The following is a 24,266-nucleotide window of genomic DNA, read 5'->3' as shown; positions in this document are numbered from 1 at the left end:
GATAGTAAAATTCCCTTACTCACCACAGTGTAAACTCTGCACTGTTAAGTAATTGATTTCAAAATGGGACTACTCACCTAAGTGAGAATTACCATATGGAAAGGAAGGAGATATCTTAGAACTGGTGAATTTCGGGGCATGGAACTGTAAGATAGCAAATGTGAGTATCTGAAATTTTGTATTAAAGTTGTTGAACTGCCACTATACTTTAAGGCTGTGTCCACATTGGCACCCTTTTCCGGAAAAGGGATGCTAATGAGACGCTTCGGAATTGCAAATGCCCCGGGGATTTAAATTTTCCCTGCGGCATTTGCATGAACATGGCTGCCGCTTTTTTCCGGCTCGGGGCTTTTCTAGAGAAAAGCGCCAGTCTAGACAGGGATCTTGTGGAAAATAAACCCTTTTCCAGAAGATCCCTTATTCCTGATTTCAATCAGGAATAAGGGATCTTCTGGAAAAGGGTTTATTTTCCGCAAGATCCCTGTCTAGACTGGCGCTTTTTTCCGGCAAAGCCCCGAGCCGGAAAAAAGCGGCAGCCATGTTCATGCAAACGCCGCGGGGAAAATTTAAATCCCCGGGGCATTTGCAATTCCGAAGTGTTTCATTAGCATCCCTTTTCCGGAAAAGGGTGCCAATGTAGACACAGCCTAATAGTACTAGAATGTGCAAGAACAGCATTTTGGAGAGAGAGAATTTATTTTATATTTTAATGAAAATAATTTGAAAACCTTTTTTTGGAACAGGCATAATGTTGCATCCTCATTTGTGTATAATATTCAGATGTCTTCTGCATGTAGGATGAAATCATTCTAAAAATGGAAGATGAAATCCGTCATTTTTTGGGTTTGGAAAGTGAGTCAAAACATAAAGATACAGTAATAGCCAGTCTTCAGGATGAAATTGCAGTGATGACAAAGAAGATGGCTCAGGCTACTGCTAGGAATGATGTTGAGTTTACTCAAAAACTACAGACCTTTGAACGAGATATTGAAGCAAAGACAGAAGAGATTAAAGCCTTGAAAGAGCAGGTATTGAACTCTTAAAGGGATTCTGTCTACTTTAATCAAGCTCCTCTGCATTTTTTTTACTAACCATTGTTGTTGGACACAACAAAATTTAGAGAAGAAAAAAGGATTTTTTTCAGTTTGTTTGTTTGACAATCCTTTTATATATTTAGAGGGGTAACTGAGTTAGTCTGTAACAGGAAAAATTTAAAAAACAACAAATAGTCTAGTAACACTTTAAAGACTAACACAACATGTAGGTGGTATCATGAGCTTTCATGGGCAAAACCCACTTCTTCAGATGACCAGAGTATAATGAGTCCAGATCCAAGGATAAATAAGGGAAGAGCGGGGGAGGGGAGGATGAAAAAGAGAGACAGCGAGTAGTTAAAACTTAAAAAACAACAATCAATCTAGCAGCACTCTTAAGGACCAACAAAACATGTAGATGGTGAGAAACAAGCTAAATTAGAAGGGTGATCAGAGGGCATGTATAATATCTGAAACTAACACATTTTTATGTTTGTTAGTGTCCTTTTTAAGCTCTCTGTTCATGTGAATGCTTTTCAGAGCTAAACTGAAAATCTAAAACATAAACAGAATGTTTTCCATGCAGAGTATTGGTGATTGGTTTCCAAGAGCTGTCAGCAGCTCTGGTTTTGTATTATGTTGAAGATGGTATGTGGCAGGTGGAGCTGTACCTTTCCTGACAAACTCCCTCCCTCCCTCAGTGGACTGCTTCAGACTATCTGCATATCCCCTCTGAATTAGGCTCATGAAACCAATTATTTTAACAGTAGGAAATTGATATTTCCTTTCTTCATATTATTTCTTTGGCCATGATAAACTGCAGAGTGTCATCTTGACTCACAGCATCCAGGAAGAAATATATTCGATCTTTATTTACATTAGAAAATACAAATGACCACAAGTGCTTTCAGTAAGCTGTCTGAAATATTTGTTCTTGACATTTAGCTGAAGACTCTAGAAAATTACTCATAATCCAGTGACCTTGAAATGCTAAGCTTACACCTCCTGTTGCTACAAGTTGGGCCATGATATGTAAATCTTTTCAGCTTACTCATGCAAACATCCGTGGAGCGGCTCCCATGAGTTAGGTGGGAAGGATCCTGTGTTTTTTTTCTCTCTCTCATGAGTTAGGTGGGAAGGATCCTGTGTTTCTCTCTCTCTCTCTCTCTCTCTCTCTCTCTCTCTCTCTCTCTCTCTCTCTCTCTCTCTCTCTTATATTTATATATATATACACACACACACACACACACACACACACACACACACACACACACACACACACACACACACACACACACACACACACACACACACACACACACACACACACACACACACTGAAATATTCCAGCAAACATTCAGAGAGAGAGAGAATCTGGCTTTTGTTTGTCCTTTGAGTAAGGATGACTGAACCCCGAGGTTTAGAGATTTGCTTCAGTTTGGATAAACTCTCAGGTTTGAATATTTATCTAAACTATTCAAACCATTCAAGTCTGCAGACTGGACTGTAGATCTTGGAAAACAAGTTATCAAATGAAAGTTCTTATGCTTTTTTCCCAGTTGGAAATGTCAAGTCAAATTTATTAATGGCAACTTAACCGTTGTTCAATACGCAAAAAATAAGCTAGCAGACTTACCCGGGATTGTCCAGGTACTTCAAAGCAGGGAGCTGGTGGTGTGAGGGGAGTGTAGGAGCCAGGTCAGGGGCTTGGGGTGGTGAGGGGGGTAGGAAGCGGGGGTGGAGGTGTAAGAATGAGGCTTAGCACATGAAGAGAGACTCAAGGCAGGAAGTCCCATCCAGTACAAGCCTTTTCTCTCTCCCAAGACCTCCCCCGGCCACCATGGGCCTTTTATCTCCCCCAACTCCTGCCTCTGGTTGCCAGGAACTGTTTTTTTTCCTTTCAGGACCTTCTGTGTGCTAGGGGCCTTTTCTCTCCCCACCTTCTAGAGCTGCTGCCAAAAGCTGGGAGGGGGCAAGGGCTTGGGGTAGGAGGCTATTTAGCCAGTGTACTGGTAGGCAAGCTTTGCTGGCCATTCCCTTGATACTCCCAGTATCATGTCCATCTGAATAGCCCAGCTCCTCCCTTTCCAAGTTATTGAAAACAGTCCCTTTCCTCTAGCTTCTGGTTGTCCTGGCATTGATCTTGCTTTAAATTATGATAAGAGGAAGCTGCATACCAAATTTGGTGGTCCTAACTCTTACCATTTAGGGGGAGTTCTTGAACAAATGGACTCGCAGATAGACACACAAACACACATCTGTAAAATATGTATGTAGACTAGCAGATTTCCCTGGCAATGTTTAGGTCCTTAGCTCATTTTTTATGAATGAAAAAATGTATTTATTTTATTTAAATGATTGTTTGTTTTTTTTCAAAAATACAGTGTTATTTTTATGAAGTTAATTTTTATTTTGGATTTCTTAAAAAGAGTTGTTAACATTTCTTTTCATTTTTTAATAATTTTTTAAAAATGGGAATTCCATCAAGTTTATTTTTTAATTTCAATTCTGTCGACCATTATCATTTACTATGTTTCAACAAAAAAGGGCCATAGTTAATGTGGTTTGCAATAACATTTTCTTCTAGTTTTCAAACCTTCAGCATTGATTTAGCTAAAACAGATCACTACTCCAAATTTCTCCTTTTTATCTTTGTTTCTGTAAGGTTTATTGAGAAGCAATCCTATACCAGCCTCATCTCATTTTTCTGACTCATCTTGGTTCTGTCTCTTTCAAGCATTCACTCGGTTACGTCAGTTTTGAAGACTGTACTTGCTTTGGTGATTCTGTCTCTCTTCTGTATGGTTCTATGAGAAGCATATATTCCAGGCACATTCCATTTTCTTGGCACAACCAAACTCTTATGTTGCTAAATGTTAAGAGGAAGCTGTATACCAAATTTGGTGCTCCTAGCTCTTACCATTTAGGAGGAGTTTTCAAACCATAAACATTGATTTTGCTATGCCAAAACCGAGCACCATTTCAAATTTGTCTCTTTTATCTCTCTTTGGTGAGGTTTATTGAGAAGCAATCCTATTCCAGGTTCATCCTATTTTTCTGGCTCATCTTGGGTTAGTCCAGGGATGAAAGTAACTTATATTTCTTAAAGGTACTGTTGTATCACAGCACCTCTGGGGGGTGGGGCCTTTAGGGCAGGGGATGGGGAGTGGTTGTGATACAGGTACTGTTGTAAGAAATGTAAGTGTGGGGTGGAGTGCAGGGCAGGTGGTTGGTGTGAGGAAGGGCTCAGGGCAGGAGACTGGAGGTGTGCGGGCTTCAGGAGTCAGGGTGTGGAGGTGAGGAGGGACTGGGAGTGTGGAGGAAGCAGGAGTCGGCTAGGGATGAGTAGGTCTGACAGTAGGGGGCTGTGGAGTCAGGTCTTGGGGGAGTGAGGTGCGGCTCATGACAGCGGACTTGGAAAGTGTAAATGTGAGCGTATGTGATTAATTTGGATATAAAAAAAACATTTAACCAGTTTCGAATCTCAAGTCTGGTTCACATTTAGAACAAAGGTATGGTTTGTTTGACATGAACTAGTTTGCCTATTCCCTATTTAAGGTGACCAGTAATTTTTTGCATATCTTTTGTAGATCAGCAATCTGCAGAGGGATTCAAGCCAAGTCTTGTGCCATTCCCTCTCTGAAAGAGACCTAGAAATTGCAAACTTGAAAAAAGAGTGTGAGAAATTGAAGAGGAACCAAGCTCTAACTACAGGTATATTTCCTCTGGCATCTCAGGTTCCATAGTGTACTTTATCATGCAGTTGCTAGAGCTAGCATTGAAATTAATACACAAGAGACCCTTATGGTTCGCAGAATCACTATTCACGGTTCCAAGTATTCGTGGGTCTCCTGTGCTGGCCTGCTGTGGGGCGGAGAGGGCAGGCTGAGAGCCAGAGGGAACTCAATGTGGCTCCCAGTCCCCACAGTGAGTTCGGGAGCCGCGGGGAATTCACCATGGAGACTAGGAGCTGTGGTTTCCAGTATTTGTGAATGGTGAGGGTTTCCTGTAATTTAGCAGTGAAAAATGTGCACTTTAAAACTTTTCTGGCCTGAGATTATTTTTAGTGGCTTTGTGGACCATCTAAAGTTGTTTGTCCCTTTTTTCTATTTCATTTTAACCTCTTTGAGGCTTAGAGGTTAAAATGACTAGTTCTGCTGACAGAACTAGTAGAGTACAAAAATAAGAAACATTTGTACCAAAACCTGGGTGAGCTGTAGGACAGATGGTTTATTTAAAAAAATCTCTCTCTCAAGGGCCCTATCTCAGAGTGTAAATCATTTTCTAGCCTTCATTTTGTAATAATATAATATTCAAAGGACTTTAACATTTACGCCAAATGCAGAGTGTGTTTAGTCCTATTAGCAAAATCATTTCACTCAATCTCAGTTTTCCAAAAGCAAACAGGGTATGTAATATTTACTTATGCCAGTCTACAGGGACAAGTCATCAAAGTTTCAGACCCAAGCATAGTTTTTCAAGAAAAAACTGATCTGTGAGAGAGTTCTTTTTGCCCCAACTAAATAGGATGAAATTCAATAAGGACAAATGCAAAGTACTCCACTTAGGGAGGAACAATCCATTTTACACATACAAAATGGGAAATGCCTGTGTAGGAAGGAGCACTGCAGAAAGGGATTTAGGGGTCATAGCAGATCATAAGCTAAATATGAGTCAACAGTTTGACACTGTTGCAAGAAAAGCAAATATTCTGAGACATGTTAACAGGAGTGTATAAGCAAGACACAAGATGTAATTCTTCCACTCTACTCTGAGCTAATTAGAACTCAACTGGAGTATTGTATCTAGTTCTGGGCGCCACATTTTAGGAAAGATGTGGAGAATCTGGAGAAGGTCCAAAGAAGAGCAATAAAAATTATTAAAGGTTTAGAAAACATGAGCTATGAAGGAAGACTAAAAGAACTGGGGTAGAAATGTAGCCGTGTTAGTCTGGTACAGCTGAAACAAAAAACAGGACTGTGTAGCACTTTAAAGACTAACAAGATGGTTTAATAGGTGATGAGCTTTCGTGGGCCAGACCCACTTCCTCAGATCAAATAGTGGAAGAAAATTGTCAAAACCATATATACCAAAGGATACAAATTAAAAAAAAATGAACACATATGAAAAGGCCAAATCAAATTTCAGAACAGAAGGGGGATGGGGGGAGGGGGACGGAGGAAGGTAAATGTCTGTGAGCTAATGATATTAGAGGTGATAATTGGGGAAGCTATCTTTGTAATGGGTAAGATAATTAGCATCTTCAAATTTGAGTGTAAAGTGTTGAATTTAAGCAAGAATGACAGTTCAGAGGATTCTCTTTGAAGTGAAGTCTTAAAAGGTCTTTGAAGCAGGATGCAGGTAATCAAGTTGTTGAGACAATGTCCTTTCTGGTTGAAATGGCAAGAAACTGTTTTTCCTTTGTGGTCCTATTTGATATCTGTTTTGTGGGCATTGATCCTTTGGCGAAGTGTCTGAGACGTTTGTCCAATGTACATAGCAGACGGACACTTTCAGCACATGATAGAATAAACTATATTTCTGGATGCGCAGGAATATGTGTTCTTAATCTTATAACTCACTTGGTGGGTCCAATAATGGTATCAGCAGAGTGAATATGTGGACAAAGCTGGCAACGGGGTTTGTTGCAAGGGAAGGTACCAGGGTTGGTATTAGTGTGGTATGTCCTGTGGTTGTTGTTAAGAATCATCTTGAGGTTAGGTGGTTGTCTATAGGAGACTATGGGTCTGTCTCCCAGAGCCTCTCAGAGTTTAGTATCCTGTTCCAGTATAGGCTGTAGTTTATTGATAATGTGTTGGACAGGTTTAAATTGGGGGGCTGTAGGTGATGACAAGTGGTGTTCTATTGTTGGTTTTCTTGGGTCTGTCTACAAGTATTGGTTTCTAGGTATTCGTCTGGCTCTTTCAATCTGCTTTTTTATTTCTCTGGGTGGGTAGTTGAGGTTTATAAATGCTTGGTAGAGATCCTGAAGTTTCTGGTCTCTGTCAGTGGGATTAGAGCAGATGTGGTTGTATCGAAGGGCTTGGCGTGATAACAGCTTTCAAGAACCTAAAAGGATGTTACAAGGAGGAAGGAAAAAAATTATTTTCCTTAACATCTGATGATAAACAAGAAGCAATGGGCTTAAATTGCAGCAAGACAGGTTTAGATTGGACATTAAGAAAAACTTCCTCATTGTCAGGGTAGTTGAGCACAGGAATAAATTGCCTAAGAAGGTTGTAGATATTTAAGAACAGGTTAGATAAACATGTGTCAGGGATGATCTTGATAGTGATTGGTCCTGCCTTGAGTGCAGGAGACTGGACTTGATGACCTCTCGAGGTTCCTTCCAGTAGTAGAATTCTATGTAAGTAGCATACTCTCCAGAGCACTGAATTCCTTGGGACTAATGGTCACACTGAATAAGTCTCAGAGTATATGGACTAAATTTGGGTCTTCTTTCAAAGCCAGATACTGTTAATATATGATAAATATTTATTCTTTTTCAATGTTTATATTATGATATTATTGTTTAGCAGATTTTCATAATTGAAATGTCTTTGTATTTGTTGACCTAAATTCTGTTCTTCACAGGACTGGTGACCAGTTTGCAAAGAGACATTTCAGCAAAGGAGCAGAGAATACTACAACTAAAACTGAATGCAGATAAACTGAAGAAGGAAAACAGGGAGAAAGATAATCAGCTTGCTGTCGTTTCTGCCAAGGTTGACACCCATGCTTAATTGCTCTGTTATTTATTATGCTACAAATGGTTTAGTAAAATAATAACAAAATGGACCCAATTCAGCTACTCCACTGATTTCACCAGAATTTTACAAGAGCCAAATTTTGGCCCATATCTATAGTTTCTGTATTTGTACAGTAGATTCATACTAGACAAGAACTAAGAGTCAGGGGAACATCCTGCCCACCCATGACCCTAGGCACTTACTTGGGTGGTCCTAACCCATTTTGTTATCACTTCATTGCTGTTATTTCAGCTACTTTTGATTTAGCTAGATTAAAGCTAGCTTGGGACTAGCTACATAGTTTGAATCACACCACCTGATTTCAATGTAGATATACCTCCTCATCCTCTTAACGTCACACTTCAATTTTACCAGTGGAGGGTCTGCATCAGTTTCCAATTTTATTCTGCCATTCCTATGGATGCGGTTCAAGATTTTAATGTGACTCTGGCACACTGAAACCCCATATGCCCTCCATAGTGAATTACACTGAATAGCACTGGGTTCCTGCTAAAAGTACATTCCCCAGGCGCTAGCCTATAAGTCTTTTTTCCCCTGCCACCTGCTTCCAATTTTAGCAACAGTACTTTATTTCAATCCAATGAAAATCCTTTCCACAGTCTGCATAATCAATCTCCTGCAGTTTAGCAAACCTCTCCAAGATTCTCTCAAAGAAAGCTTGTCTAAAAGAAGGACCCCACCCCCAAAACTCAATGTATAAGCTTCTGCCCAACAGGTTTGCTCACTACCTTTGCTGAGCTATTCTGACAGCTCTGCTGCTAGGTAGTGGCCATATTCTTGTGATAACATCTATATCACAACCATGAGGCAATGATGCCAAATTCAGCATTTCGCTGCTGCTGCTGCTGCTGCCTCCAAATCCAGTGGGAGCAGCCACTGATCTTCCCAGTACAATACTGAAAGAGAGCCATCCTGAATGCTCTGTTCCCTGACAAGCAAACCAAGTGCCCAGCAACGTCACCAGCAAACTTCCTAGTTCTGCCTCAGAAGAGAGTTCTATGGCTCCTCTAGCCACCTAAGAGGAATAGCATTTTCCCTGCCAGGCTGGACATTATAGGGAGGGAAGAGGAGTCCAAGCAGGCGGACGTAGATTTATTAGTGCATGTGAGCACATTCGTGTGCCGGTCAAGAGGAAAGCAAAACCAAACCACTTTGTCAAAATGTGGAGCTACTTTTTGATGGTGTGAATTGGATAATTCTGAGACATGAACAGAGTCTGGGTGGACATTGGGAGTGTACAACTACCTTGTGGTGGTGGTGATTGTTTAATCTGACCCTTCTCTGAGAGCTCATCTGGCTCATCCGTCTCCGCTTTTAATCAGGGAGCTGTATCTTCACCGTCATCAAGTATCTGATACTTCCTAAAAGGGTTACTGTACAAGTATTCTCCAGCAGGAGAAATTTTTCCTCTCGTACAGCCTGGATTTCAGGGACCCTGTGTTCAAGCCCCTTTACTGTCCTCTCTGTCTGAGTGGGGTTTTTTTGTTTTTTTGTTTGTTGTTTGGTGCTTCCAATTTGATTCAACTCTGACAGAAGTCAGTGGAAGTCTGAGCCATGTTGCTCAGGTATTACAGTGATGAGGGCCATGCATATATGCAGAGAGATTCATTGTAGTGGAATCAGCAAGTTATAGGATATTTTTATGGATTCTTCTTTTCCAGAGTTCTAGTTTTCATCTATGATTTTTCCTAGATCTTCTCCCTCTGTGTGGTGTGATGCTATTTCTATGAATCATCTCTGGTTTGCTGTCCAAAATACTTGCATCGGGTTATTTCCAAATAGGGATTTTCTACTTCTAGATGCAATCCTATTGCTCTGTCTCACAATCAAGATTGCTTCTGATTTCTTCAATTCTTTTCTTTAAGAAAGCTGCTGTATGCCTTTTCCTAAACATGTCCTGTATATTTACAAAGATGCTGCCCTCAAGCTGTGCCTATACTTTTTGCAAAATAGCATAATCAAATCAAATGTAGAGCTGATGCTTGATTTTGATCAGGCTACATTACAGAATATTGTGACCCAAATCCATGCTATTATTTTGTAGTTTTCAAGCACTGAGGGAAGGAAACCTCAAAAACCAAGCATATTGGATTTCTGTGACCTAAGAAATGTTCAAAGAATCCTCACTCGTCTGTCCATGTCCCCTTCAATTCAAATCTCCCCTGCCCCAAAACCACGCTGCATTGATTGAAACACGGGAGGGATGAATTATGCAAGATGCATATTTATAGATGAACGGGAGCAACCAGTGGTGCAGGAATGAGAGTGTACTGTTGAGAGTTTGAACGGTGGGGTTTCCCAGAGTTCCACGGTGGCAAGTTTGTAAAATTCCTAAGGAGTAGACAGCTGTAACAACAAATTACCAATTAATTATAAATAGCCCAGTTTTCTTGCCTCTAAATAAAAAAAAATGTATTTCCTCTCCATTCCTTCTGGGTTGGATTTTTGGATCAGTTTGTTCTGTTTTAAATTGGAAGCCAGAAAGTATCTGATGGTTAGAGGCATATGGCACAAGGGTTCATTGTAAGAACATCTGACATTCTTAAAAATAGCTAGCTCCTAAGTTCCCTGTATGATTCAGTGTGGATAACGCTCCATCACTGAACACAGGAGTTGATGTGCTTAGCAGTTTACAGGAGTCACTCGGCTTCTCTTCGGATAAGGTCTCTATAATCCAGACTCTACTATGATACTGTGTAACACTACAGACAACAGGGATCTTTCATCACGTACAAATTCCGCTGCAAAGATACAACACTTCCTTCAAGCTGATAGCATTATATGGCTGGCCTTCCAGGCCATGATGTATGAGGTGTTCTTTCAAACCAGTGAGATTTGTGATGAAACAAAAGGCTGCAGGATAGAGCTGTAGGGATTATGGCAAACAAATAGTTGCACAAAGGTGCACTAAAAGCAGTGTATTTTGTGATGTAGAGCAACTCAACACCCACTTTGTCCCCTCATGTTAATTTCAATGCCAATGTGGATAGATGAGAGGTAAATTTTTAATAGTGTATTTATTGAAAGATGCAATTTTGGGTAGATCAAAACTGTTCACGCATTTGTTCACGCAAGTTCAGCTAACTGTTTGGCTTCTGAAAAATGGGAGCTGGGGGAATTCTGAATAAGTCAGCGACCTTTTGTGTCAAAACAAGTTTGTATCAAAATGTAGCTGTAACATTTAAAACCAAAGGCTTAAAAGCACTAGAAAACTAAATAAAATGTTTTGTTTCACCCCTAATGATTTTTTGTTTTGTTTTTCATTTCAACAAAAAAAATAAAAAAAATTATCATTTCAGATTCATCTGAATCAAAAGTTGATTGGGATTTGTTGGTTTACCTGTCAAACTGAAAAAATCCAGTATTCATAAAGCACTAGTGGGGGTGGAGAGATTGTGTAATTTCTTTTACTGGGCCATGAGGCATATGCTTATATGCAGGAAAAACAGAATTCTTACACAGAGATCTATCACAGAACTTCTCTCCATTATTTCCCTTGTTGGGTGGCTTGCAGAGAAGCCTCTTCATGCGTTCTGGAAAGAGCCAAATTCAGAGCATACAACTGTCACACTACTCTACCCTATGTCTAGGCCCTACCAAATTCACAGCCATGAAAAACATATCCTGGACTGTGAAATTTGATCTCTCCCGATGAAATCTGGTCTTTTTTGTGCTTTTACACTATATTACACAGATTTCACAGGGGAAGACCAGTATTTCTCTGATTGGGGATCCTGACCCAAAAAGGAGCTTTTGGAGTTGTATGGCCAGAGAGCGGCAGCTGTTGGCCAGGTGCCCAGCTTGGAAGGTAGTGTCCTGCCAGCAGCAGCACAGATGTAAGGATAGCAGAACCACAAACTCCTGTATAATAATCTTGTGCCACTTTAATGCATTTTGGTTGTGGACTCCCACAATTACACCACCATGACATTTCAGATTTAAATATCAGAAATAATGAAATTTATGATTTTTAAAAGCTATGACCATGGGCTTTCTGATGTGTATATACACATGGGCTGTGTCTACATTGGCACTCTTTTCCGGAAAAGGGATGCTAATGAGACCAGTCGGAATTGCAAATGCCCCGGGGATTTAAATTTTCCCCGCGGCATTTGCATGAACATGGCTGCCGCTTTTTTCCGGCTCAGGGCTTTGCCGGAAAAAAGCGCCAGTCTAGACAGGGATCTTGCGGAAAATAAAGCCTTTTCCGGAAGATCCCTTATTTCTGATTTTAAAGAGGAATAAGGGATCTTCCGGAAAAGGCTTTATTTTCCGCAAGATCCCTGTCTAGACTGGCGCTTTTTTCCGGCAAAGCCCTGAGCCGGAAAAAAGCGAAAGCTATGTTCATGCAAATGCCGCGGGGAAAATTTAAATCCCCGGGGCATTTGCAATTCTGACTGGTCTCATTAGCATCCCTTTTCCGGAAAAGGGTGCCAATGTAGACACAGACATAGAGGTCAGAATTTTCCTCGTTATCTGAACGTCTGATAACATTTGGTCCTATAAATATAGCCAGTTTCTCTAGCTTAGTATACACTAGCTTAGAACATGCATGTGATGTATCATGTATTCGTTTTAAAATTTCTGTTTAATACTAGTTCCAATCATGTTACTTGTTTCAAAAAATTCTTCTATTCCTTTCTTCCTTACCTCTGCATTTTCAGTGGCACTCTTTTTCTAAAGCACCAGGGATTTGCATTGCATAGCGTTGTTTACTATTAATCATTTTTCTGATTTTCTGGCAGGAAATGCTTTTCTAAAAATCCAATCCTGAAAGGTGCTGTGCAGTCTCTTCTCTCATTTATTTTATTATGAGTCGAGGACACTCAGCAACCAGTAGTATTGGGCTCTTACTGTGGTGCCATACTATTTTGGTTTGTGCTCAGCATAACATAAAAATAATCATATCTTCCTTGCTTGATGATTTTTTCCTTGGTTGCCATTCATTCCAGTGTTCTAGAATTAAAGAGGAAATGAAGCATGAATTCAGAGAGAAAGAAGTAATTACATACCAAAATGTGAGTTAGTCTTTTTAGTTTTTAGTTGTTTGGGTTGTTTTAGCACATAGGCAAGCAGCAAACTGAAATGCTGCATCCCTGAGAGAATAATTAACTAGACATATGATGAATTGTATTTATAGTCCAGTTCTTGTCATGAAAAGGAATGTAACTGCATAACAGCTTGGAGAAATGTTGACTCCTGGAATATTTTAATAGCAGTTTTCAGTGAAGTGGAATTCTATTTGAAATAAGATTTAAACTACAATTGACCAGTGCTCGCTATATTATTATTTTTTTCATGTATTTGAGTTTAGAGCAAACCATCAGAGGTAAATGAAACCATAAATCTGCCTGTTTTTGTTTACTATAAATGAAATGTTACTCCTTAAATGCCTAAATAAACTAATGATTATTTTCTCCCAGGTCTGTAAATCCAATTTTTATTTTAAAGGTTTAGAATATGCAATAACTGAATGACTCAAATTGTTTTATAAAACAAAAAAGATCTTGAAGTAAATATATTGAAACTAGGTAAGTGGAATGATTACATTAAGTAGGATGATTTACTATTTTGTGTGGGTGATTCCATTTTATGGGCACTTTTGCAGCACATTGGAGAGCTGGAGCTGCAAGTGAAGGGACTGCAAGAAGAAATTCAGAAAAACTGCGCTGAACAGGAAATTATAACAAGTAAACTTGCAGAAAAAACAAAGGTAAGTGTCTATGCTGCCAGCCAGCTTCTCTCTTATAAGGTACAATCCTAAAAAGAAAAGTTATATTTCTGAGTAAAGGGAAGTGTGAAATTTCAGGCTAATGTAGTCTTGACATTGGGAATGGATTTCCTGACTGCACTGTGGTGGGAAATACCATTGCACAGCACCAGTACCAACTTTGGGCTATACAGATTCTTCTTTGACAGTGACATGCCTGCTTTCCCCCTTGCACATACCTTTTTGGAGACCCACTGATTAGGACTCATCCCAGCACATGAAGGATGGACTCCCTCGAGGAAATTCCTTACTGCTTTTCCAACTGGGCTGCAGCATTTTTCCTGCTTTGAGTCCTAATGTATCAGGAGAGGCCAGCTCAAGCTTTGGGCTAGCCTCTGCAGTACAAGTGCAGGTGCTATGCTTGCAGCTGTGTTTTTCCCCTTGAAATACAGGTTGAACCTCTCTGGTCTGGGGCTCTTTGGTCCAGCAATATCTGTAGTCTGGCAGAAGCCCCTGAACCAGAGAGCTCTGATGCCATTGGGCAGCTTCAGGGATGCAGAGAGCCAGCAGCCCTGGGTCTGGCTGTGGAGCTCCAGCGGCCCAGGGAAGAAGAGCCCCAGTGGCCCAACACTGGCCATGGAGCTCCAGCGGCCCCAGAGCAGCAGAGCCCCAGCAGCCCTGGGACAGCTGAGCACCAGCAGCCCTGGGGCAGTGCAGTGGTAACTCCAGGGCAGCAGAGCCCCAGCAACTATGGGGCAGCAGAAACACGGTGGCCCCAGAGCAGCAGAGTCTGGCAGCCTTGGGGCAATGGAACTCCATCAACACCAGGGCTCACCAAGGAGCTGGGAGCCTGGTGGCCCAGGGGCAGGGGAGCCTGGCAGAGGGGCTGACCTCCCCTGGTCCATCAAACTCCCTCCTTTGGGACTGGTCAGGTCCTGAGAGTGCCGGACCAGGGAGGTCCAACCTGTAGCTTTTTAAACTTTTCATAGTGACTTAGAATGAAAATAAAATTAAGGTAAAATGTTTGAGAATTTAAAAGTGGAAGGCAGCTTGAGTTAAAGGTATCATTAAATGATAAAAGTTCATGATTCTAAGGAATGGTAAGAGGGACAACAGCAAAATAAACACTATGGATTTTAAGAAGACTGATTTTAGCAAACTCAAGCCAGGTCTGCACTGTGGGAGAAAGTTGAACTTAAAGAACTCCAGCTATGTGAATAGCATAGCTGGAGTCAACATACCTTAGCTCGACTTACTTTGTTTTGGTTTTCTCAAAGAAGGTTGGTGGTGATTGGATACTTAGCATAGCAAATGCTGATATAAATGGAGTAGGTTCAGAAGCTAAAATATGAAAAGAACAAGTTGAAAATTATTTAGACATATTAGATGTCTTGAAGTCATCACAGCCTGATAAATTCATTGTAGACTATTCAAGGAGCCGATTAAGGAGATATCTGAGCCATTAGCTATTATATTTGAAATGTCATGGATTACAAGAGCAATTTCAGAAGACTGGAAAAAGGCAAATATAATGCCCCTCTATACAAAGGGAAATAAGGAAATCCAGGGAATTAGACCACTCAATTTACCTTATGTAATGGAGCAAATAATTAAGCAACCCATTTGCAAACATCTTGAAGATAAGGTGATACATAACAATCAGCACAGATTTGTAAAGAACAAATTATGTCGAACCAACCTGATAGCTTTCTTTCACAGGGTAAGAAGCCTTGTGGATAAGGGGGAGGGGTAGTTGTTGTGGTGTATAATTTGTTATACTCTTGTATGACCTTCTCATTAACAAACAAGGGAAATGCAACCTAGATGGAGCTACTTTAAGGAAAGTGCATAAATGGTTGGATAACAATTCCCGGAGATCAGTTATCAATGGTTCACAGTCATGCTGGGAGGGTATAATTAATGGGATTCTGCTGGGATCCATTTTGGGATGGGTTCTGTTAAGTATCTTCATTAATGATTTAGATCATTGCAAAGAAAGAGCACTTATAAAGTTTGTGGATGATACCAAGCTGGGAGGGGTTGCAAGTGCTTTGGAGGACAGGATTGTAATTCAAATGATCTAGACAAAAATGAGAAATGGTCTGGAGCAAATAGGATGAAATGTAATAAAGACAAATGCAAAGTACTCCACTTAGGATGGAACAATCAGTTGCACACATACAAAATGGGAAGGAATACTGCAGAAAGGGAGCTAGGGGGTCACTAGAGTCGTATTGCCAGTGGTCCGTACTATCAGTGTTTCGGTGTCGTCTGATCCGAGTTCTCAGGGTTGTCCCAGTGTGCTCCTGACAGAACCTCTCCTCTTTCTGTGGTGATAAACTTTTGGCTGCGTGAGTCAATATCAGTGCTCCCTTTAGAGTGTTAGACCCCATGCACTTGGGTCAACACAGGAGATCTCCGAGAGCTGTATTCATGTTACAGGCCTCTATTCAGGCCTGCTGACTTCATATTACTGACCCTCAACTTACTAGAGGGGTCATAGTGCACCCAAGTTAAATAAGAGTCATCAGTGTGATACTGTTGCAAAAAAAGCAAATATCATTCTGGGATGTATTAACAAAAGTGTTGTGAGCAAGAGATGCAAAGTAATTCTTCTATATTCTGCACTGATTAGGCCTCAGTTGGAATATTGTGTCCAGTTCTGGATGCCATATTTCAGGAAAGATGTGGAGAAATTGGAGAAGGTCCAGAGAAGATAAAATAAACAATAAAAATGATTACAAGTCTAGAAAACATGACTTATGAGAGAAGGTTGAAAGAACTGGGATTGTTTAGTCTGGAAAAGAGAAGACTGAGAAGGGACATAACAGCTTTCAAGTATCTAAAAGATTGTATACGGAGGATGGAGAACAAATATTTTTCCTAACCTCTGAGAATAGGACAAGAAGCAATGGGCTTAAATTGCAGCAAGAGAGGTTAGGTTAGACATTGCAAAAAGTTTCCTAACTGTCAGGGTGGTTAAGCACTGGAATAAATTACTTAAGGAGGTTGTGGAATCGCCATCATTGGAGATTTTAAATCGCATTTTGGATAGACACCTCTCTGGTTTAGATGATGTTTGATCCTGCCATGAGTGTGGGAACTGGACTTGATGAGCTCCTGAGGTTCCTTCCACTTCTTTTATTCTATCATTCTGTGTTTTTCTAGTATTTCTGCAATTACAAAAGATTCTAAAATTACTCTCTTAGCTCATTTACACTTTATTTCTATTTCTTGGGTGGTGTTTTGCTATAGTCCCCAATGTCATCTTAGTTTTCTTACTTCTATAGCTCTTTTGATAATGCTCTCCTTTTCCAAAGCAAGACTTGTGCAGCTCCAGCTGCAACTTGTGGACTTACAAAAGCAGAGAACCAGTCTGATGTTCCTGAGTATAATCTTGCCTCCTTGAAAGGCCTATTCAATGTATTCATAAGGCTATCACCTAGATTTTTCTTTCTGTGATCTCACTACTTGCTCTGCAATAAAGAATTCTTACTTTCTATGACTGCGATAGAATTATTGTGTCTAGTAATGATTTCCAACTTTGTTACTTTCAGTTCAGTGGCTGTTAATTATAACTGTATTTTGTTCCAAGATCATCAGCTTAAACCACATACACAGCATTTAGCACCTAGAAAATAGATATCTACCACCTGACCTAATGAATTACATTTTCTGTTAGCTGTCATAGCATGACTAACTATAAATATATTTGCTGGCCAGCCACTAGAGGGTAGGATAATGGCAGACTAACAAATACTTCAATAGGTCTGATTACATACACACGCACATACATCCCTGCTGGTATATTACACATGTATGGAGAAATAGATTTTTTTTTTTTTTTTTTTTTTAGATTTATCAGGTATACTGGTACTGCACAGAAATCAGAGGAGTTGTCTATATATTACTCGCTAGTCAGGGAGTCTACAGGAATTCCTGCTTTATGGACTTACTATAGAGTGGAGAACATTCAGTAAGAGTATGTCTACACTACAGTGTTTTTTTCGGAAAAACAGCCATTTTTCCAAAAAAATTTCAATTACGTCCACACTGCAATCACATTCTTCTGAAAGAAAATCGAAAGAACAAGGGATTTTCTGATATTGGTAATCCTCATTCTATGAAGAAGAAGCCTTTTTCCTAAGGAGCTCTTTCGGAAAAAGGCGTGTGTGGACGGGGAAGACGGAATTATTTCGAAAGAAGAGGAAAGAAGAAAAAGCACAGGTGCCCTGGTAGCCACTCTGTCCATAGTAATCACACCTTACATGCGAGATAGCGTCCATTCACTGTGAACGCTATCTTTCAAAAAAGCAGATCACTTTTTCAATGCGCTTTTGCAGTGTGGATGCTCTCTTTCGGAAGAAGTTTTTTTGAAAGATCTCTTCCGGAAAAGCTTCTTCCGAAAGAAGCCTGCAGTCTAGACATAGCCTAACTCTTTTATCTTGTACAAGAGGAGACTCAAATAGCTCCAGTACCAGAAACTTAATTTAAAACCATGAGCTACGTGGCTAGAACTGCATGCCTGGTGAGCTACCAGTGACTTATAGCTAGGATGTTAAACAGCTTACGTATCCAGCATTGCAAATTCAAAAAAAAGTGACATTATGTGACCCCAAATTATATGTGGACAATACTATTTTAATAAGGTTCCTGTAGATAATAATGATAGATCGGCTTATGACATTATTATACAATATCACTTTGATATTCAAGGGCTTTCACTGTTTCAGGCTGAAGAGGAATTGAAAAAGGAGTGTGAAAGGAAATGTCTGCAATTACAAGAGATGGGGCGCAGAGAAGGCCTCATTAAAGCTGACTTGGAACAGGCAAAAGCTCAGGTAGGGGTTGCTGAAAAGAAGCATTACTCTGTACTTTGCATTATAGCTACCAATAGAAGTGTAACTGTAGGAAAAAATGATTTGTAATAGCCATAAAAGCTACTGAAAGTTAGAGTGCCGGAGAGGAAATATAAACCTGGAGCACAGAGCTCTGTGGCTGTGACATTGGTTTGAATTCCAAATTGTGTGCATCATTGCTCAGTTATACTTGGGGCCATACCACATTCACAGTCCATATCTGAAATGTCACGGTATTGTAATTGTGGGATTCCTGACCAAAAAAGGAGTTGAGGATTACAAGGTTATTGTTGGGGTGTGTGCGGTGCTCCTACCCTTAATTCTGCATTGCTGCTGGCGGCAGTGCTGCATTCAGATTTGGGCAGCTGGCGAGCAGTGGCTGCTAGCAGGGAGCCCAGCTTTGAAGGCAAAGTCGCTGTCAGCAGCAGCACAGAAGTAAGGGTGTCACAGTATGATTTTGCTACCCTTCCTTCTGCACTGTTGCCTGCAGAGCTGTGCACTCAGTCAGCAATTGCCACTCTCTAAGCACCCAGTTCTGAAAACTGCAGCGTAGAAATAAGGATGGTTTGGTATGGTATTGCCACCTTTACATCTGCGCTACTGCTGGTGCGGGGTTGCCTTCAGGGATGGGCTGCCGGCCAGCAGCTGCCACTCTCTGCTGCTTAATTCTGAAGGCATCACATAAGTAAGGGTGCCAATACTGTGATCCCCCTAAAATTACCTTGTGACCCCTCTGCAACTCCTTTTTGGGTCAGGATCACAGGATTCCCTCTAATTTTTCCCACCACTGAGTGGAAAATGAATTTTCTTATGTGTGCCAATGTGGAGGTGATGTGCAAGACATCACCTTCATATTGTGCATATAACAAAATTCTTGTAGTGGAAGTGGAATCAAAGGATTCTGAGTATGAGAGGTGGCTCAAGGCTGGGACAGGGCTGGGACAGAGGTTTGGGGTACAAGGGCTCCGAAAAAATGCTGTTCTCCTCCAGGAAATCTATATAGCACAGGGTAAAAGCACACAAAAGACCAGATCATGATCTGCGACACATTTTTTGTGTCTGTGAATTTGGTAGGTCCCAGTTATGCTACACAGTGTGTTCCCATATTTCATTTACAGATGGCTAATGTTCATATGAAGCATAGGCATTATATGCTCCTTCTATTTTCTCTTTGTCCTCTCCATCACCCAGTCTGCATGTGAACCATCCACAACTGTTGCCTGCCTCTACTTAATGCAGAATGAGCCCTTTGTAAAGTACTTTTGTTTAAATATCTGCTCTCATGCAATTACAGAATGGTGCTGGCTACCACCATCATTTAAAAAGGTTATTTCTAGCAGGATTAACCAACGTTTCCTGTCTGATATGGACAGGGATACATTTTTAATCTGACAATCGTATTAGAGCAGTATTATAAAACCGTGCTATACTCTATCCTATCACTCCCATCTTCCTCTGTGGCACTATAGCCCAGTGTTGTTAGCAAGGTTCTTAGCAAAGAAATCCTGTTGACCTTGGTCAGAGAAACTCTGCTACAGCATTAAACGGGTGTATGCTAATTATCCACTGCTTTTGTGCCTAAAGGAGCAAGGGTTAATATAGGCCCTTACTAACAGTGAAGTCCTGTCAGTGTCGAACAGGATCCCACACAGTTGTCACAGATTGCAAACTCCTTGTCCCAGGCGAGCAGGTGTTCGTAGCTAGGCTGGATGAGAGACAGGGTAATGCTTTGTCACAGCCAAGGGAAGTGACAATACCGCCTAGCAAACAAAGTTATATTAAGCTCACTTCACGGGAAATGTTTATCATTTGTTTCTGAAAAATACACAGTGGGTGGCATTTTCAACCGCCTTTAGCACTGGCAATTGGAATTCTACTTTAGAAAATCCCACCCAGAACAAGCAGCCTAGCAACTTGTTTAGTCTAGCAGTCTCTCTCGTTTATGCCATTTGAAATGCTAGAAGAGCAGGAAGTTAAGACACATAGAGGGATCTTTGGAAAACTGCTTCAATAGCTGACACGTGCCTTTGCTCTCCAGAAACATTGTTATGAGTCTGGAGGAAAAATCATCAGAGGTGCCTTAGCAGTAGCCAGAGAGGGGATTCAGTCCGAGGCAGAGACCTCAGTCCAGCCCAGATTGGGGCTGACATGTTAATCAGAGGCTCCCAAGAGTACTCGACCTTTACCACATCTGTTACGATGGGCCCAAGTCTGCTTACAGTAAAATTCATGTCAAACTTTGTGTTTACTCTAATGGGAGAAGATTTGGACATCAGCTTTCCAGTATAGTTGCTTGGTGGATCCTTTTGATTGTGTGTTTATTACTTATGCTGTTACATTCTTTTGTATTTTGTTTGCTGTTTTTCATGGGCGGTAGGTGAACCTAGGGCTGGGGGAAGGCAAACAGCCAGCTCCATCCCTGCTGCATGATGCCCGCCTCTTCTGCCCATGGCTTCCTTCTCCCCTCCTGCCATGGGAACCCAGCACCCTCCCTCTGCAGGGGCAGCTCCCCTCCAAAAGCAGGTGGTGCATGGCCCCAGACTCCAGCCTTCCCATCCCTGAGGCAGGGGGAGGTCAGTTGGTCCTAGCCTTTAAACAGCTGAAGCTCAGGGAGCCACACTGAAGTGGAGAGGTCCTGGAGGTGGAGTGTGGACAGACCACATCTGGCACTTTTGAAAGGCATTATCTTCCCTGCCTCTTAAACCCGCCGCCCATTCTGGTTTTACTGTAGGGATCCTTACCCTGTTTTTATGAACATATTGATGTTTCTGTTTTTATGCACACTTTCATCACATTCCTTCCCACATACAGTACTTACAAAAATGGCATTCATTCTTCAAGAATCACTTTTAACTCACTGTCAGTGATTTAACAACCCCCCTGGTGTCTCACTGTTGATTATACCCTTTAACTTAGTAGACTACATGAGTAGTATTATTAACTATAGTGTTAAGCTATCAATGTGGTATAAACTTACGAGTTAATAGTAGTGTTTGTTGTGGACTGTTCTGATTGTGAGCTGAATTTATAGCCTAGGGCAAGATCAAGTGTGCTTATTGGGCTCCAAGATCAACGATCATTGGCAGAATACCCTCAATATTAATTCAAAATTACTATTCTTGCCCTCTGTAATTAATGAAAATGTTCATAGAATGAATTAATTATTAAACTGGCGTACCCTTCTAATGGATTTTTCAGTACTAGTATAGGCTAGCCAAAAGGAGTTTCTGTTGAATCTAGCTATTAGTGATTTCCTTTACTTTATCCATCTCTGCTTTAGCTGGACTGTTTCAAAAGGCAAATGATTGAAATCCTCTATTCACAAGAAGCAGAAATTCCAGAGACTGTAACAGATCAACAGGTTAGTTCAGGTGACAGCAAACACAATTTATTGATGCTGTTACATTTTGGGGCCTTCTGATACTGAGGGAGCAGATCTTGATATTTGTTTACACGTATTTATCTTGTTGGACCTCGTTTCCAGTTATACAGACTCACTTCACCAGTTGAGAAACAAAGGTAATTTGCAGTGTCTCCGTACCCATCCCAGACTTCTGGGGTTCTTTCCATGCAGACAAGGTGCTGCAGACACCTGATACAAGGTGGCATATGATGCTGGTCCAACAGATGCTCATGAGCACAGAGCTAAGGTACCTTAATGGAGAATTTTGGAGCAGGGAAGTGGGGAGAGAGGGGGCTTGAATACTGTATGGATAAACTGCACATTCCTGGTAAATGGACCTGGTGCTGTATCTGAGTCTTATTTCACTAAAATACCAATTAAGAAAGGAAAGAGATCAATTGAGTAAGGTGTAGGTTAAAGAATAATGACTTACTGGTTTCACTTAAAAAATCAACTCTATCTATTATTGTATTTAAGAAGAAATTTGATCATTTTCCCCCTCCAAATCTGGGTTTGAGCGAATGTGCTTTAATAGGAAAATACACTTCCGGGTGGGCAGGATGGGTGATTTTTTTTTTCACCAAATTACAGTTTGAATCCTAGATTTCCAAGACTCCGATAGTTTGCCCAAGCCTCAGGAGAGAGGCTCATTTTCTCTTTCATTTCAGTCTCCATGATCTGATGCTGACACTAACTGCATGGAAGTTCTACAAAATGGAGACAAATTGGGTTGCACATTAGAGACACACCTTGATCCTGCAAGGTGTTGACTGCTCTGGCCTTAATTCAGCACAGCACTTACACACATGTTTAAATATCAGCATCCCTTGAAGTCAATACTGACTGGCATACAGATTTGGCAGTTAACTACCTAAAACTTCTCAGTTTGCATGCAGCAATCCTGAGTTGTTTGTATGAAAATGATTTCAGATCACAAACAGTGCATGTACATTGAGATGCTGTTTTTGAAACTTGGCCCCCTGGTGATGGGATTTTCTTTAAGCCTATTCATACAAAATAATTTCTCAGGCCTAATTCCCCTTAATTTCTCCTTAAAATTATTTAGGATTCTCAGGGCTGGCCTACAACATTTTGGCACCTGAGGAGGGGAGCTCAAATGACGCCCCCATGCCTCCTCGCTTGGGCCAAAACTTTGAAAGGTCTCAATTCTGCCTTCTTCCTGTTCTACTCCTCTCATGGCACTCCACCATCTCTGTGCATCTAGAACAGAGAGAATACATATGCACCAGCAGCAGACACAATTTTCTATACTCTGGGTTTTAGGTGCCCTCCCCCCCCCCCCCACACACACACACAGTCTGGCACCTGAGGTGGCTGCCTCAGTTCACCTCATGGTAAGGATTCTCAAAGGTATTTAGCCAGAAATTAATGGGAATTGGGCACCAAAATATCTTTGAGGATCTGGGCCTTAGTGATTAGTAGAGCACCAAACTATTTTAGGGTATGTCTACACTTGCAGCCTATTTCGGAATAGGGCTGCAAATGTAGGCCTTCAGAATTGCAAATATTTAAATATCCCGTGCTTGATTTGCATCTTCCCGTCCGGGCGCCATTTTTTGAAATTTATAAGCCCGGAATAACTACCCACGTCTACACGCGGCAGTGAAATAAATCCCTAGTTCAAACTACCTCTTATTCCTCCTGCAATGAGGTTTAACAGGTAGTTCGAAATAGGGCTTTATTTCGAACGCTCATTTCACTGCCACATGTAGACGCAGTCAGTTATTCCGGGCTTGTAAATTTCAAAAAATGGCCCGGCTGGGAAGATGCAAATCAAGCACGGGATATTTAAATCCCAGGCTTGATGTGCAATTCCAAATGCCTACATTTGCAGCCCTATTCCGAAATAGGCTGCAAGCGTAGATATACCCTCTGTCAATTATTTTACACTGAATTAAGAATTGTTATGGAAAATGGAGGCTTATGTTTACTTGAAAAGTCATTCTTTTCAAGTGAAAATGGGTGTGTCTTCCATTTCTGTGCATTTATTTCTTCTTCTGTCTTCATACCCTTTTGTCAGTTAATGGAAAAGATAAGAGAGATCATTGATAAAAAGCTGCAGATTCATAAAGAGAAGTTATTACAAGAGGAAATAAGTTCCAAGAACTCCAAAGAGAAGAAAGTATCTGAAAGCGTTGAGGTGTTGAAGAAATCATTGGATGAACTCCAGGTCACTGCTTTTAGTGCTTTTTGTATATTGAAAGTGAATTAGAAGATAATTCAGATATATATCACCTGATTGTCTAAAGCACAGACTTAATCTAGATGTTTAACTAGAGAAAGGATTTGCTGCATAGAATACTGAAGAGGTGTATTCCAGCTCTATAAATCAGTGGCAATGCTTTGTTGGTGTGTCAACTGGTCAGAAATATGTAGATGAAACATTTTCCCATCACAAAATGCTTATTAGTTGACAGAAGAATTTTCCATGGGAGCATGCTGATTTCAGTAAACCTTTCAAAAAAACA

At 40.8% G+C, this 24,266-nt stretch overlaps 1 protein-coding gene across 2 annotated transcripts in view; it reads left to right on the top strand.

The window, feature by feature from the left end:
* FHAD1 (forkhead associated phosphopeptide binding domain 1) overlaps positions 1–24,266 on the top strand; it is a 71,229-nt gene that overhangs the window by 11,892 nt on the left and 35,071 nt on the right. For both annotated transcript variants that reach the window (XM_089773212.1, XM_089773211.1), the window contains 8 exons: positions 798–1,028; positions 4,626–4,749; positions 7,630–7,760; positions 12,758–12,823; positions 13,414–13,518; positions 18,249–18,356; positions 21,655–21,735; positions 23,819–23,968. In XM_089773212.1, coding sequence (XP_089629338.1) covers positions 798–1,028; positions 4,626–4,749; positions 7,630–7,760; positions 12,758–12,823; positions 13,414–13,518; positions 18,249–18,356; positions 21,655–21,735; positions 23,819–23,968 — 996 coding nt within the window. The remainder of the gene's footprint in view (positions 1–797; positions 1,029–4,625; positions 4,750–7,629; positions 7,761–12,757; positions 12,824–13,413; positions 13,519–18,248; positions 18,357–21,654; positions 21,736–23,818; positions 23,969–24,266) is intronic.

The sequence above is a fragment of the Pelodiscus sinensis genome, chromosome 24 (assembly GCF_052426305.1).
Source record: "Pelodiscus sinensis isolate ZL-2025 chromosome 24, ASM5242630v1, whole genome shotgun sequence".
Taxonomy (NCBI): domain Eukaryota; kingdom Metazoa; phylum Chordata; order Testudines; family Trionychidae; genus Pelodiscus; species Pelodiscus sinensis.
This window is presented reverse-complemented; position numbering and strand designations above follow the sequence as displayed.